The 13,098-nt window shown below is 41.8% G+C and overlaps 1 protein-coding gene across 1 annotated transcript; it reads right to left on the reverse strand.

Moving 5' to 3' along the window:
- Positions 1 to 306: 306 nt before the first annotated feature.
- NELFB (negative elongation factor complex member B) lies at positions 307 to 12,998 on the reverse strand. The gene is made up of 13 exons (XM_026059705.1): positions 12,841 to 12,998; positions 12,477 to 12,640; positions 12,185 to 12,284; positions 11,152 to 11,382; positions 9,510 to 9,695; positions 7,988 to 8,100; positions 7,177 to 7,279; positions 6,097 to 6,192; positions 4,575 to 4,717; positions 3,505 to 3,611; positions 2,424 to 2,565; positions 1,494 to 1,602; positions 307 to 1,237 (listed from the first exon to the last, which is right to left on the reverse strand). Exons 1-13 carry the CDS (start codon positions 12,940 to 12,942, stop codon positions 1,100 to 1,102), a joined length of 1,734 nt encoding a protein of 577 aa, XP_025915490.1. The 5' UTR covers positions 12,943 to 12,998; the 3' UTR covers positions 307 to 1,099.
- Between the last annotated feature and the right edge of the window lie 100 nt (positions 12,999 to 13,098).

The raw sequence follows: 13,098 nt of genomic DNA on the forward strand, positions 1-13,098 counted from the left end.
CCTTGAGCAACCTAATGTAGTTCGGCCCCATTCTGAGTCAAGGGTTGGACTAAAGACTTTCAGAGATGTCTTCCACCCTAAATTATTCTGTGATTTACATGTAGGCAGCTTCCTGGTTACAGAGGATTGGACAAATTTTCTTTTCAGGTTCATTGCATCTGCTGAAATCAATGCAAGTCACCTGAAAACTCACATGACTCGCTCTTCTCTCATACCCATCTTCCTGCACACTCTGCCTGAGGCTTACACTGAGACAGCAGAAAAAAAATTAACTGTAACATTACAGAGAGCAACACAGATGAGACATGAAGAACAGGCTGTTTTTTCAAAGACAGAATTTCATTCTGCCTACCCTCATACTCTACTGCCATTAGTGAACATGTTAGCCTTTGTTTTCTTTAGTGGCTCCGAGATTCATTTCAAGCTACTCCTTTGGGGAAAAGTAGGGAAAAAGGAAGGTGAGAGAGAATGATTCAGTTTCTGACCTTCTTCATAAAAGCCTAGTTGAGAAGATGGCTGCTCACTGCTTCTTGGTCTAGTGACAGCTCTTGGTGCACTTGAATCTAAAGCAGCACATCTCACCATGTGCCAAAAGTGCTAGAAACTAAAACAGGAAATTACATCAGTGGAGGTAACCTCCTCTGACATTTCCTTCTGTTAAGCCTCTCTAACGACTCAGAGAAGCAAACTAACAGCCAGGGGAAAGCCATGCTCACAYGAGCTATCTGTGCATTCATAATGGACTTTGGCACTCGTTTATCAGTTCATAAAATTGAGTTTAAAAATACAAGATACCAAGCTTAAAAATATGCCTTTTCTTTTTGAAAAAAAAAAAGTACAGTCAGATTTAAGTGGATCTACAAGAAGACACTCAGCTATCTTTAAGAAAAGTAAACCTTTGCAACGCACTGCATACAAAGTTTTCTAACCAGCCAGAGCCAGTGAGCAGGACAATTTGCAGTGTTTCCTGAAAGAGCTTCAGTGGCTTTTTTYAGTTTCCACCCTGTAGGCAGAGACACTTGACAAGGCAGTGCAATGCCTCCACGCTGCAGGGCACTAGGTTAGTTCTTCTGTCTCACTCTTGCGCTCCAGCCAGAGCTCAGCGTGAGGCTGGTGTGGGCACAGTGGGCAAGGGCAGTTCCATGGAGGGAGTCTCAGTCACTTCAGCTGGACTAGGCTTGCGAAGCTCCAGTTTCTCAGTGAGTTGGTTATAAAGCTCCTTCACAGCTTCTCCGCTCTGTAGAATGAGAAACAGGGAGGGGAGAAACTGAAGAGTCATACTTCATTCTAGCTAAAGCACTAAATATGCAATTACCACAAACGTTTTAACACAAACCAATGTACAAAGAGGAAGTTACAAGGTAATTAAGACATAACTTGGAATACTTGGAAAGCTGCTATCCGAGCAGAGCACATGATCCATTAAGTAAGGTCTGGGAAGGCAGCTGCTTCATTTGTAATTAATTTTCCCTTTCTCATGCTTCTCTTCTTACCTGCTTGGTGGGTTCCAAAGCCTTCTGGAGAGACTCTAACTTGGCAGGAGCCACTTTGTGATGGAGATGAAGCAGCAGTCTTAGGACATGTCTATGTACATTCTCCTTTCTGCAAAGAGCAATTKCAAAGCAGAGTAACTGATATAAACAAACATAGTCTTACTTGAGAAAGAGAAAGCTACAGCAATAGTATCATGAGGATACCTTACACACCCAGAGACTGAGAGCTTTGTTATAATTTGGCAAAACACCTCAAAATTGCCTGCACGCTACAAAATGCTAAGCCTGCCTTAGATTTCCAAGCAATTCATATAATCATTCARCAGGGGTGGACTAACTATAGCAGCTATGAGAAAGGAAGGAGAGATTTTGAGCACAGACTGTAGCAAGTGGCAGCAGCTGGTCTCTCTGTTGGCCAGGCCATATGCACATTCAGGAGAATGTTTGTTCCTCAGCACATGTGGAGGAAGTGGTAGCAGCAGCAGATGCTGCTATGCTTGAACAGCAGTTCTAGTCACCTTTGGGGAAGCATTCTGGAGGTTAGATTTACTCTGAAGGCCACCAGCTGAACCACACGACTTAACAGAATTAACAGATAAAAACAGGTTTTCTGTGTGCAGCTGATAGTGCAAAGAGCTGATGTTAACTCTTCCTATTCACAGCTAGTACAAACCATAAAGACTATTATCTTTTGCAACTCCAGTTTGCAAACAAGGAAYTTACAGTTTAGGTAATAATTTATAATCAACACTTAATATTTTTTCTTTAAGAAAAGGCTTATGTTTTGTGATTTATTTATTTTTTTACTGCGAAATTATTATCGGGCTAATATTTCCACTATATGCTGAAAGATTAAACAATAGATCAAAGCAGCACAGCCTCTCTCAGCTGTCTTGTAAACTCACTTCTGTTGAAGAACATCAGATTTACCTTGAGCAGGCAGTGAGAAAGAAGCCGTCAAAGAGACTGGTGCAGAACTCCTCAAGTGCAAATTCATCACCCAGCAGCGTGAGGTTACCGGTGAGCAAATGCAGAAAAATATCACTGAAGGCCAAGTCACTGAACGTCTCAACTATACAACACAAAAAGAAAGAGATTAAGACTGGGTTCCTGCCAAAAACTTTGCAGTGAAATTTCCTTCACTGGCTTTTGCAAGAGGTAATCCATGCAGGTGGCTATGACCTTCCAGACATAAAACATTAAGAGCAAAGGGCGTGAGAAGAGTTTGTGGAAAACCCATGTCTCCACCAAGACTGAAGTCTCACACAATAGCTTGCTGCTGCCAAAAATCACAAATAACTAATCACTAATAACCTTCTCCACAATCCTCTGTTCATAGCCACGTCCACCTCCTTGTGCTCCTCAGACCCCATAGTGAGCAGATGCAAACCACTTACCTGGTGGAAAACTCACCAGCACAAGTGAGCTCAGCAAAGGGTCAAAAGAACACCAGAGCTGGGGCAAGGCAGGGAGTGGGGAAGTGAAACCCCCCATTACTGGCAGCAACAATTCTTAAGATTAATTCAGAGTTCTTATTAAACTTAACCCACAGAAGTCTGTGAGGAAGGTAACCCCAGGGAGAAGTTTAGAGCTGTGTTTGGTCTTGTTTTGTTACAAGTTTTTTCACCGCACTGCTGAGTCCCAAGAATTTCAGGCCGTGTGCAACTACTGTGAGGTGCAGAAGAATTAAGCCACCTGCTGTTTTATCTTTCAGCTTCACCTCAAATAGCTCTCAGCTAATCCCATTGTTAAAACATTTTTTGATATAAAGAATTACTGACCTTCAATCAATATGCCTAAATTCTTGGAACGGCAGAAAAATCCCAATTGCAGCCAGAAATAAGCACATCCTTCTACAGGGCCTTACAACTAAGTTACCAGAAGAGCCAAAAACCAGAACGTAATCTCTTTGACTCTAAAATCACATTCACCTCAGGTTCTTATTTGCCTCCTTCTAGCTCTCCAATACGAGGCAAACAGCTATAGAATAGAAGACAAGAACAAAACTCACCTAGTGCTGGCAGAAGCCTAAGGAAAGCATTCTTGTTCCTCTGTTTAGTGATGTGAAGGATGTAATATAGCCCAATCTCACAAGCTATTCTGTTCTCCTGCAAGAATCTGTTACGATCCAAAAAAGGTTCTTAGTCAATAAAGCAAGTATGGATCCAAAAACAAATTTTAAAAAGGTTTAAAATCCAGTACTGGATAGGAATCAAACAGTTTCTGCAACAGCTAACCTCAAACCTCATGAGAAGCAGCTACTTGGTGACTGAGTAGATCACTATATCCACTATCATGGTCCAAAAAAATCTACTATTCAACAAACATCACACTGTCTCATAATCAAACAATCAGATTTGATTATGAGCATTTAAGATAGTATTAATGATAAAAGCTCTCATTCAAAATGAGATTTAAAAGAGGCCCAAAAACTCAAAYGTGATACAAATTCCAATTTTGTTTTGTTCTAAAGTTTACCAAAGGTCTAATACCAACGCTGCAATAAAACAGTTGTAAGTACAACTCTACCAGGATACAATATTCTGGATTCTGACGTACAGATAAGGATTTTGCTGGAAATTAGTGCAAGARCTGAATACAGCTGAGCATACAGAGGATGTTTGTTTATCTTTTTGAAGTCCCTGGAGTGATAGGTTATCAACAGAGAATTAGTCTCTGTGATAAAATGCAAATCTTACAATCTACACTAGCACTCATTAGATAGCAAGCACTGGAAGCTGCACCCAAGTTAAACGATATCACTCAAACATTCAACATGCACTGCTTGGGAAGCTACACAAGCAGCATATTTGAAAGCAGTAGTACCAAATACTTTCATACACACCATGCAGAAACAACAGTCATATCAAGAGACATTATTATTTTATGTAAATAATGGTGGAAAATTGTTCTGCTAATGGATAATTTCAGCCTTGATTAGCTAGAGCTAAAATCATACCCCAAGAAAATCTGCATTTTACCACATCCACTGTTATTTCCTGTCAGCGTCAGCTGGCTCTTTGATGTTTTGCTTTGGCGACATGACTAATATKTACCAAATTGGTAAGGCAGATCACGTACTTGGTGAAAGCTTCAGGGATCGTGCTRGGGTAGGGAATTGGCCCCTTCTCTTCTGAGGGCAGCTTCTGATCTACATTGAACGTGTGGTCGTCCACCACGAAAGACATCAACATAGGCAAGAACTTCGTGATCAGCTCGGCTTCCTTAGAAGGAGGGAAGAACAGAGGGGGGAAAAAAAAACATTTGCATCAATCAGTTCATGCCATCTAAAGGTCCCAGAGCACTGTAACAAATATTGAGCCAATATTATGATCCCCATTCTAAACTTAGGAAAACAACCTTTCAGACATCCAGTTCCTTTCAACCTGCTTGAAAACTTCATTTCCACATGCTCCAGTGGTAATTAGGAAAACTGCACATCACCTCATCTACGATGTACTCCTGCTCAAATTCTTTGAACTGACAATTACATAACGTGTATTTCTTCTGAGACATCTTTTCCAATATTTCTGCAAGCACTGCATATAAAGGATGGTACCAAACTGCTTTTATCAACAATTGTAAATTCTTTTGCTCATTCCCTAAACCGACAGGGGCCAACACACAGCTGGAGTAGCAACAAAAGAAAGTTTGTGTGCATCTCCCCTCCACACACACTGGCTCTGTAAGAGGCAGATCAGCCTGTGTTGTACCAAATTCACAGAATGGGAGGCTACTGCTTGTGAAATCACAGATAGAACAGATTTTAAACACAGATGTGATTTCCTTTAGAAGAAAGCTTCAAAATTTCTTTCCAAAAGATTCATGGGAACACTTCCAACAAGCTGCAAGATAATCATAGCACTAACTCCTGGAGTGTCAGTCACCTTTACCGTTACAATCTGAGTATTAACGCACACTCCTCCCGTGGTAAATTTCAATGTGCCATCAGCCAGTAACATACATCTTGGGGACTTCAACTGTCCCCCGAGGTAGACATTTGATGCTTTACAGTCCAGAACAGAAACACCAAATTTCTCTTGAGAAACTGTCCTACTGTGCAACATTGCGGTTAGCCTCCCTGCTATCAGCTGAATATATCCGCTCCCAGAGCTCACTAGGGCTGCCTATAATATTGACCAAAGGAACAGCACAGAAAAATTGTCATTCAGTAATTCAGCAGCTGAATGTGACACTTACATAAATTTATTGTCACAGAGATCTGGAAGGCAAAAATATTCTTCCTGTCCATGAGAAGTTGCTACACTCTTACCAAAGCTTCACACCAGCCTCTGAAATCCTGCTTTCCCATATCAAATCTGCTTTACAAACCTGTCATTTGGGTAGAATGTCCCAGGAATAACAAGCAACCAGTGAGAATTTTAATAGAGTGAGAGATCAGATTAAAAACAGTGAGGGCCAGATGTTCATGGAAATGAAAAAGCACGTAAGCAAAGCGTACAGTGTGTCCAGTTGACCTGTTGCTCTGTGAAAATTTGCATATTTTTTCCAGGAAAGCTATGATGAGAGGTATGCAGAAAACTGACTTGAAAATTGAAACATAATACAAAGAAAACAAGAAACAAATCTAAAGAAGACTCACCATTTTTGGTTCCTTGAAGACTTGGCTGTCAATCATGTCCCAAGCCCCCTGTCCCAAAGACAGCATCCTAAGGAGCAGCAGCAGATCTGGGCTTTCCTCGAATTTTAAGAGGAAGAAAAAAACAGCTATTTTTCATCTTCTACAAGTTGCATATATGGACATTTATTTGGAAGTAGTGGTTTAGATTCAAAGTTCTCCTGGATTAACTGCTTTGTCAAAGATTGCTAGAGGCAACCAGTTCTCCGATTTAATTGACAACTGATTGCTCAAAGCAATTCAAATAGCTGCAAGCACAACCAGACACACCTGAGGTTTTTTTTTCATAAGATTTTATAATGTGCCACAAGGTACGCAGCCAATCTGATCATGACACTGTTTTTAAAGGTGTCCAGCCAAATCAGCATAATGAAATACAATGTGTGACAGGATGAATCACGGCATCTCAGCAGAAGCAAGTAACAGAAAGAGTGAGCAAGAATGATAACGGTTTAGCATTTATATCGTGCCCTGAAACCAAAACAATTTTCAATCTTAAACTGTCATGAAGAAATTATTTAATCCAACAATGAAATTTAGAAACCTCAGGGATGAAAAACAGCAAATGCCTCATACTGTTCAGGCTCCTGTAAGGCTCATTCCTCTAACATTTAAGTACCTCCTGCAGATACTACTCGCAGAAACTGTACCATACCAGAGCCAACAGACCAGAACAGTGTAAATTAACCCATCACGTTTACCGCGGCAGGGAAGAAGTGCTGCTGCTGTAAGGCAAACTGCTGGAAGGACAAAGCAGGGATATGCATATAGACAACTCTTAGGACAGAACGAGCCAGACAAAGAAGTCGCTGTCAATCTGGAAAGCTCCAAAATGCCTGTCTCTGAAGAGCACACCTGCAGAGCTCTAAGGGAAGTGCTACGAATGCAAAGGCAGTATTACCTTTCCCCTATTTCAGTTCACACATGCATTTGAGAGCTTAGCTGTACTACCTCCATTGCGCCAGTCTCCAGCTTTGCTGATGAAAGCCATTCAATTAAGACTCTAGCAGTATCCCATTAAGCACACAGGCTGCCCATACTCACCCTGGGTAAGGTGTCCTGCCCAACCAGGTCTTGTAGGTGCCTTATGGTACTCAAGGCTAAGGTGTTAATGGCAAAGGGATCACACAAAATCATAGATAAGTCCCTAAAAAGAAGCAAAATCAAATACATGTCACACACAGCAACTAACCTTACAATCCAGTTCTGTATCCAGCTGTAGGACACCAGCTTCTAGAGAAAATGTTTACACCAGCATGAGAACTGTGAGTCTGTCAAGTATCAGATGGAGTAGCAAGCAGTGTGTGTGTGTGTGTTTTCTATTTTTACAACTATATACATATAGTTATAGTACATATATATAGAGAGAGAGTACACTGCTGTGTTAAAGAAGGGAGGTAGACACAGGGCAAATATTGTAGCAATAACCTCACTGTAATAATGCAAAAATGTGAATTTCTGTCTTCTGTTAGGTATCAACCTGATGAAACCTCTCCAATCTTCAAAAAACACCATGAATATTATTTCTTTTGACTTGAAGGAGGAAGCTCTCTGAAAACAACCACTAAAGGTCTTTTGCACTGAAATGAAACAGGAGACCTCACACAGTCAGTTGCCAGGCCATGAGGGAAACTGCAACAATCACTCAAGGGTGGTAACGTAAGCAGTACAAACTACATCACCCGAGTGTGCCTAGCACAGTAATGCTGATGAATGTACTGAATCGGACCACGTGGAAGAACTACTGGCTGTTACTTGGCTTTAAGGAAGAACTAACACCTAAAATACCCGTCAGATGTTGTGGCTGTTGGGAATCCATTTTCGATTTCTCAATAAACAGCCTAGAATAGCTTACCCCAACACTTGTTCTTGTCCTTTCTTCACTCCGTCCAGAAACCCTTGCAACTCCCGAGCTCTCTTGTTGTCCACAAACTTCTCCCGAATGCAGGCATCAAGGCACCAGGTGAACTGTTACAAAAAAAGAGAAAGCTTTACAATAACCACAAAAACTCATCTAAACTGGCATAAAACACATAATGTCACAGAAAACAGGCTCAGAATGACCTCCAAATCTCCAGAATTAGTACACTTTATTAGTATACTAAAGTATGGTAGCAAGCTGATCACAAATACAGAGGAGGTCAAAAATACAAGCCTCCCAAAAGAAGGTCAGAGATCGAGATGTAAGTTCAACTGGTATCACTTTCTCCCCTCCCAAAACAGGCATTCCCTGGCAATTAAGGAACAGGCATCTATAAAATATACAACTGCCCAGTACATCTGATCAGTGAGGAGTTACACAAGGAGGAGGCTCATACAGAAGCAGCATCATTTAGCAATAAGAACGCGGGATATTTTAGCCATGGCAATACCACTCCTACCCTTTAAGAAGGGGATATTGAAAGCAGAGCTGCCTCTGCTTTATAACTTCATTATCAAAATGGAAAAAGACAGTTGAGCGAAACATTTTATTCAGCCTAAAATTAAGTGTTTTCCCTTAAAGAAAACAACACACATTCCCCAACATTTCAGCTGTCATTTTAAAATTAAAAAAAAAGACAAACAAAAACCTTGCTGAGTTTTCTGAAATGCTTTCATCATGGCCTACTTTCCTCACATCAGTCACTGCATTTTGCAGTGGAAAAATGAGGTCACTGAAAATGATCTGTAAATTGAACAAGAACTGCCCTCTTCTACGCAGTCAGGGTGCGTGTACTAGTTTTGAGACTCTTGACCAGAGAACATTAAAGAGCAGGCAATAACATTTATCATCACTTTAGTACCTATTCTCTATAAGTAGAATACACACAAAACTTAGCAAAATTACTTAAAGAAAAAGCCTTCTTGCAGATCAGAATGACACTGACTATGGACAAAGGATCAGTAACAAGATCCTGATGTCAAATTAATTCCCCGTCCCCCAATATTTTAATAGTTTAATATTTCTTATAATTCAAGATCCAAAGTATTTAATCAGTTACACACAGTCTATTGACAGATAGAGTATATCACACTAGGCAAAACAGGGAGGGAAGCAAACTTTGATTAAGAACCTGGGACTAGCTAATGATTTTGATTATTTTTGCAGCATCTACATAGGTCAGATTAGACACTATTTTAAACACTGTGCAAGTACCCAAAATTTGAATGATTTATGGGTTATGAAATGAAAGCAAGCTGCTGGTTAACCAAGATGAAATTTTCACCTGAAGTTCCAAGGAATATAAGATGACTTTTGGATTCAAGTTCTGAACTCTCTTCACAGAGAGGAGTCATCTTCTCTGAGCTGAAGACCTGCAGGGCAGCAGGCATGCACAACAGTGGGCGAAACAGAAAATTGTCCGGTAATACTCCTATCTGTCCCACATGCTTAATACCTTATGACATGGGTCAACGGTGCAGATTTCACTGATATCCAGGTCATGCAGCGACATCAGGAGCTCTGCCCGTAGCGTGCAGTAATGAACATTCCTTGTCCGAAGGAACAAAGTTCTCAGAAACTGTAACACCATATCGTAGAGCTTCACATTCTTCCCAATCATCTGGGTCAGCTTCTGAACCACCTAAACCCAAAGTGGAAAAAAGTGCACTCAGTACCAAGAGACACTGCTATTTCACAAAAATCTTGAAGTTAGTTCTTCTATGTGATTTATTGAGTTTGAAACTTCCACACTGAAATGAGTTCCTTAAAAGGATATTTTACACCAGAATTTCCAAGAGCGTTTGTTCAAGAGATGTTCACCAGATATTTCACGGCCATTATGAATGAACAAATTTAAAAAAAAATGTCTCTCTTTACAAGTGCTTCAATTTCTTTTAGTAAAGTGTTCAGCTATGTAAAAGGGTAAGCAGCAATACTTGTCACTGAATAATAAAATTTACAATTATTATAACATGGAAAGAAACTCACTTTCATTGGAAGGCTTTTTGTATTTCTATCTACCTTTAGATGATGATCATGAGAATGAAGGTGAAATCTGCAGCATAAAAATCTCAAGCAATTGCGCCAGTGAACTTATATTCAAGGTAGGCTTTTGAAAGCAAACCAGATCCAACCCAAATCTCTCAAATAACAGATGCGTTACCTTCTCTGAAATTAGAGCTTTACACTGTCTTATCACGGTGATTTCTTAGCATCCTGAAGGTCCTTACAGAAACACTAGCATTTCCCTTTTGGAGCAAAAGCCCCCTGAGGTAATGGGACATATTATAGTTGAGCCAATCTAATAGTTTGCTATTGCCAGAAAGGGGAGAGACCCACTCCTCCTAACACCTGTGACACTGTTCCACCCCACCTCACGCCCACCTGCGTGATCTAGCCCACCTCCTTGCAACAGATTTGGTGCTTGCTGATCTCTTCGTTGAGCAGGTTCAACTCACTAACTTGTAAAACTACTTTCTGTTCTTATTTGCTAAGGTTTCTATGGCATTTACTGAGCTGAATGAGCTCATGGAAGGGTCTGATAATTGCTAGAGCTAGAAGTAGGGAGGAGAGGAGCAGGATCTGCCCTTCCAGTGGCAGAAAGCGTTGGATCAGCTCAGCCACCTCATGTAATTCTATCCATCTTTTCTGAAGGCCAGCTTAGCTACAACTTTCAATGCTTCTTTCCAATTATTTTTACAAAAAAAAAAAAAAAAAAAAAAAAAAAATTGTTGGGCTATGTCCTGCTAAAGAAAAAAAAAAGAAATTTAAAATATCCAAACTGATTTGATAGAGATGTTCAGTCTTCAGAATAGCTGAGGGATATTAAAGCCAGACTGAGGGATAAAGGAAGCTTAGAACATTATCCAATTATCGCACAGCACTGAGTAACTATTAAAATAATTCCTGCTGCTTTGATCAAGATGTGAGACAAAAATGAGCTGGCATTTCTTGTAAATAATTTGTCTACTCAATCAACTTGAAGTTAGTAGCAAAGTTGGGGAGGTGAAATGGACTCTCGATTATTTGATGAAGTTGACAATAAAGCTAACAAATTCCATTCGTGAACATGTTGTAAGAGGTTTCCTTGTCCTTACCTCTCCCTGACGTCTTGTTTTGGGAGATGGGCTGAAGAAGTTGTGCAAGACAGAAATATCATTGCTGAAGAGAATATTTTCTTTCTCCAGGATGTATTGCTTCAGCAGCGGAGATACTTCATCACCAAACAGGGCTTGGTTATCCTGCCAGATCTGGCGCTTTACCTCCACAGCACACGCTTTATACAAATCCTTATCTGCCATTACTAACTTCAGCTTCTTTTCAGGGACCTATAATCAATAGAGCAGTTACCAAAGCGTAGAGCAGCTGAGCTGCCTGACTGTCCAAGCGACAGGTAACTGACTACAGAAGACATCTAAATCACAGTCTGAGACAGTCTCATAATTTACACAACAATGCAATTTAATAAAAGGAAATATCACAGACTCGTCTTTTGCCTTCCCTACTCCTGTAGCAGTAAGCCAGTCCTAAGACACTTAGTTTCTTATACAACCAGATAATGCACCAAATTTTTCATCTTTTTTTTTTTTTTCTCTCCAAAGAGGATAAAGGGCTTGATTTAAAACTAGGAAACTGAGTTTTAGGGTGATGATTAAAATCTCAGTAGCTTTAAAAATTCTAGTAGCAGTTTTGAATCCATTGCCTTAGGTACAATATGATGCTTTTAACAAAGCTGCTCCTTCTAGGAGTCTTGCTTCATAGACCTTTATCTCACTCCTGTCCACTTCTAGTTGCATTCTTCAACTCTTATTTTCCATTTGCCATAGACAAGTATTTAAGTCAGCTGTGGAAAAATTCTCCTATTGCTGAACTTGACTACTTTTAGGAAGCTCCATGTATTGAATAAAAAAGAGAAACAGTCTTCTCCAATTATGAAAACATAAAATGCTTTTTGAATTGGTCTATTAAATTACTAACAGATACAAGAATGAAATAAATCTTCACTCATTTCCTAACAGCGAACGACAAACTTATAGCACGTCTGGAGATGCAGCCCAGCCAAGAGCACAGCTAAGGGGAGCTACGCAGCGGAGATGTGACGGAACAGGCCAACTACAGGAGTGCTTTTACCTTGGGCAAATGCTTCATGACGCACATTACTACAGGCTGTATGGAAGGCATCTTGACCAGGGAAAAGCTCTTCTCTAGGAGATCTTCCAGCTTCTTGTACCTGAAAATGGGTACATTTAAAGAGACTCTAAACAATGTTTAGCAGGAAAGGACCAAAGTGACTCATCTCAAAGCCACCGGAACTTGTGCTCCCAGGAACCTAGCTCTCACTCGGAAGTCACTCGCCTGAGGTAAGTGATTTTGAATGAAATTTCTAACTCAGCCCAAAGAACCGACCGGACTGCTGACRCACCTTTCCTCAACTTTCCCCTCCAAAGCAATGGCCGAGACTCTCTCCAGCAGCTTCTCCCTCAGCTCGTCGAACACGGACTGGTGGAACTCGAGCCGCGGGGTGCCGTGCAGGTCCAGGAAGGGCAGCGCCGACTGCAGCGACGGCAGCAGGACTCCATTCTCCGTCTGCCAACACAAACACCGGGCGGGGCAGAGGGCTCCGTTAGCTCGCTCCGCCGGCCGCAAACGACAGCACGGAGCGCTACAGCCGTGCTGGTTACGGGAAAGCAAAACAAAAAAWGGAAGGGAGAAAAGAAACCAGGAATCCCCTTCGGGCCTCCCGCGCCCCTCTCCCCCACGCGGCCCGCCCGCTGCCCCCGGCCCACCTGGAACTGCTCGATGGCCTTCAGCGGCTCCGTGCAGTTGGTCAGCGTCTCCTTGAGGTCCTCGCCGTTGGCCACCCCCAGCTCCTGCAGCCCCGCGTACATGGCAGCCGGGCCCGCTCCCGCCACCGGCTCCCCCCGCTCGCCGGGGCCGCCGCGGTCCGTCGCGCTCTCGGGTCCCCCGGCTCGAGCCGGTCCCGCGCTCTTCTCCGCCCGCCCGGGCCCGGCCGCGGAACCCGCTGCGCCGCACGAAGGTTCCGC

This window comes from Apteryx rowi, unplaced genomic scaffold (genome assembly GCF_003343035.1).
Source record: "Apteryx rowi isolate R43461 unplaced genomic scaffold, aptRow1 scaffold_16, whole genome shotgun sequence".
NCBI classification, from domain to species: Eukaryota; Metazoa; Chordata; class Aves; order Apterygiformes; family Apterygidae; genus Apteryx; species Apteryx rowi.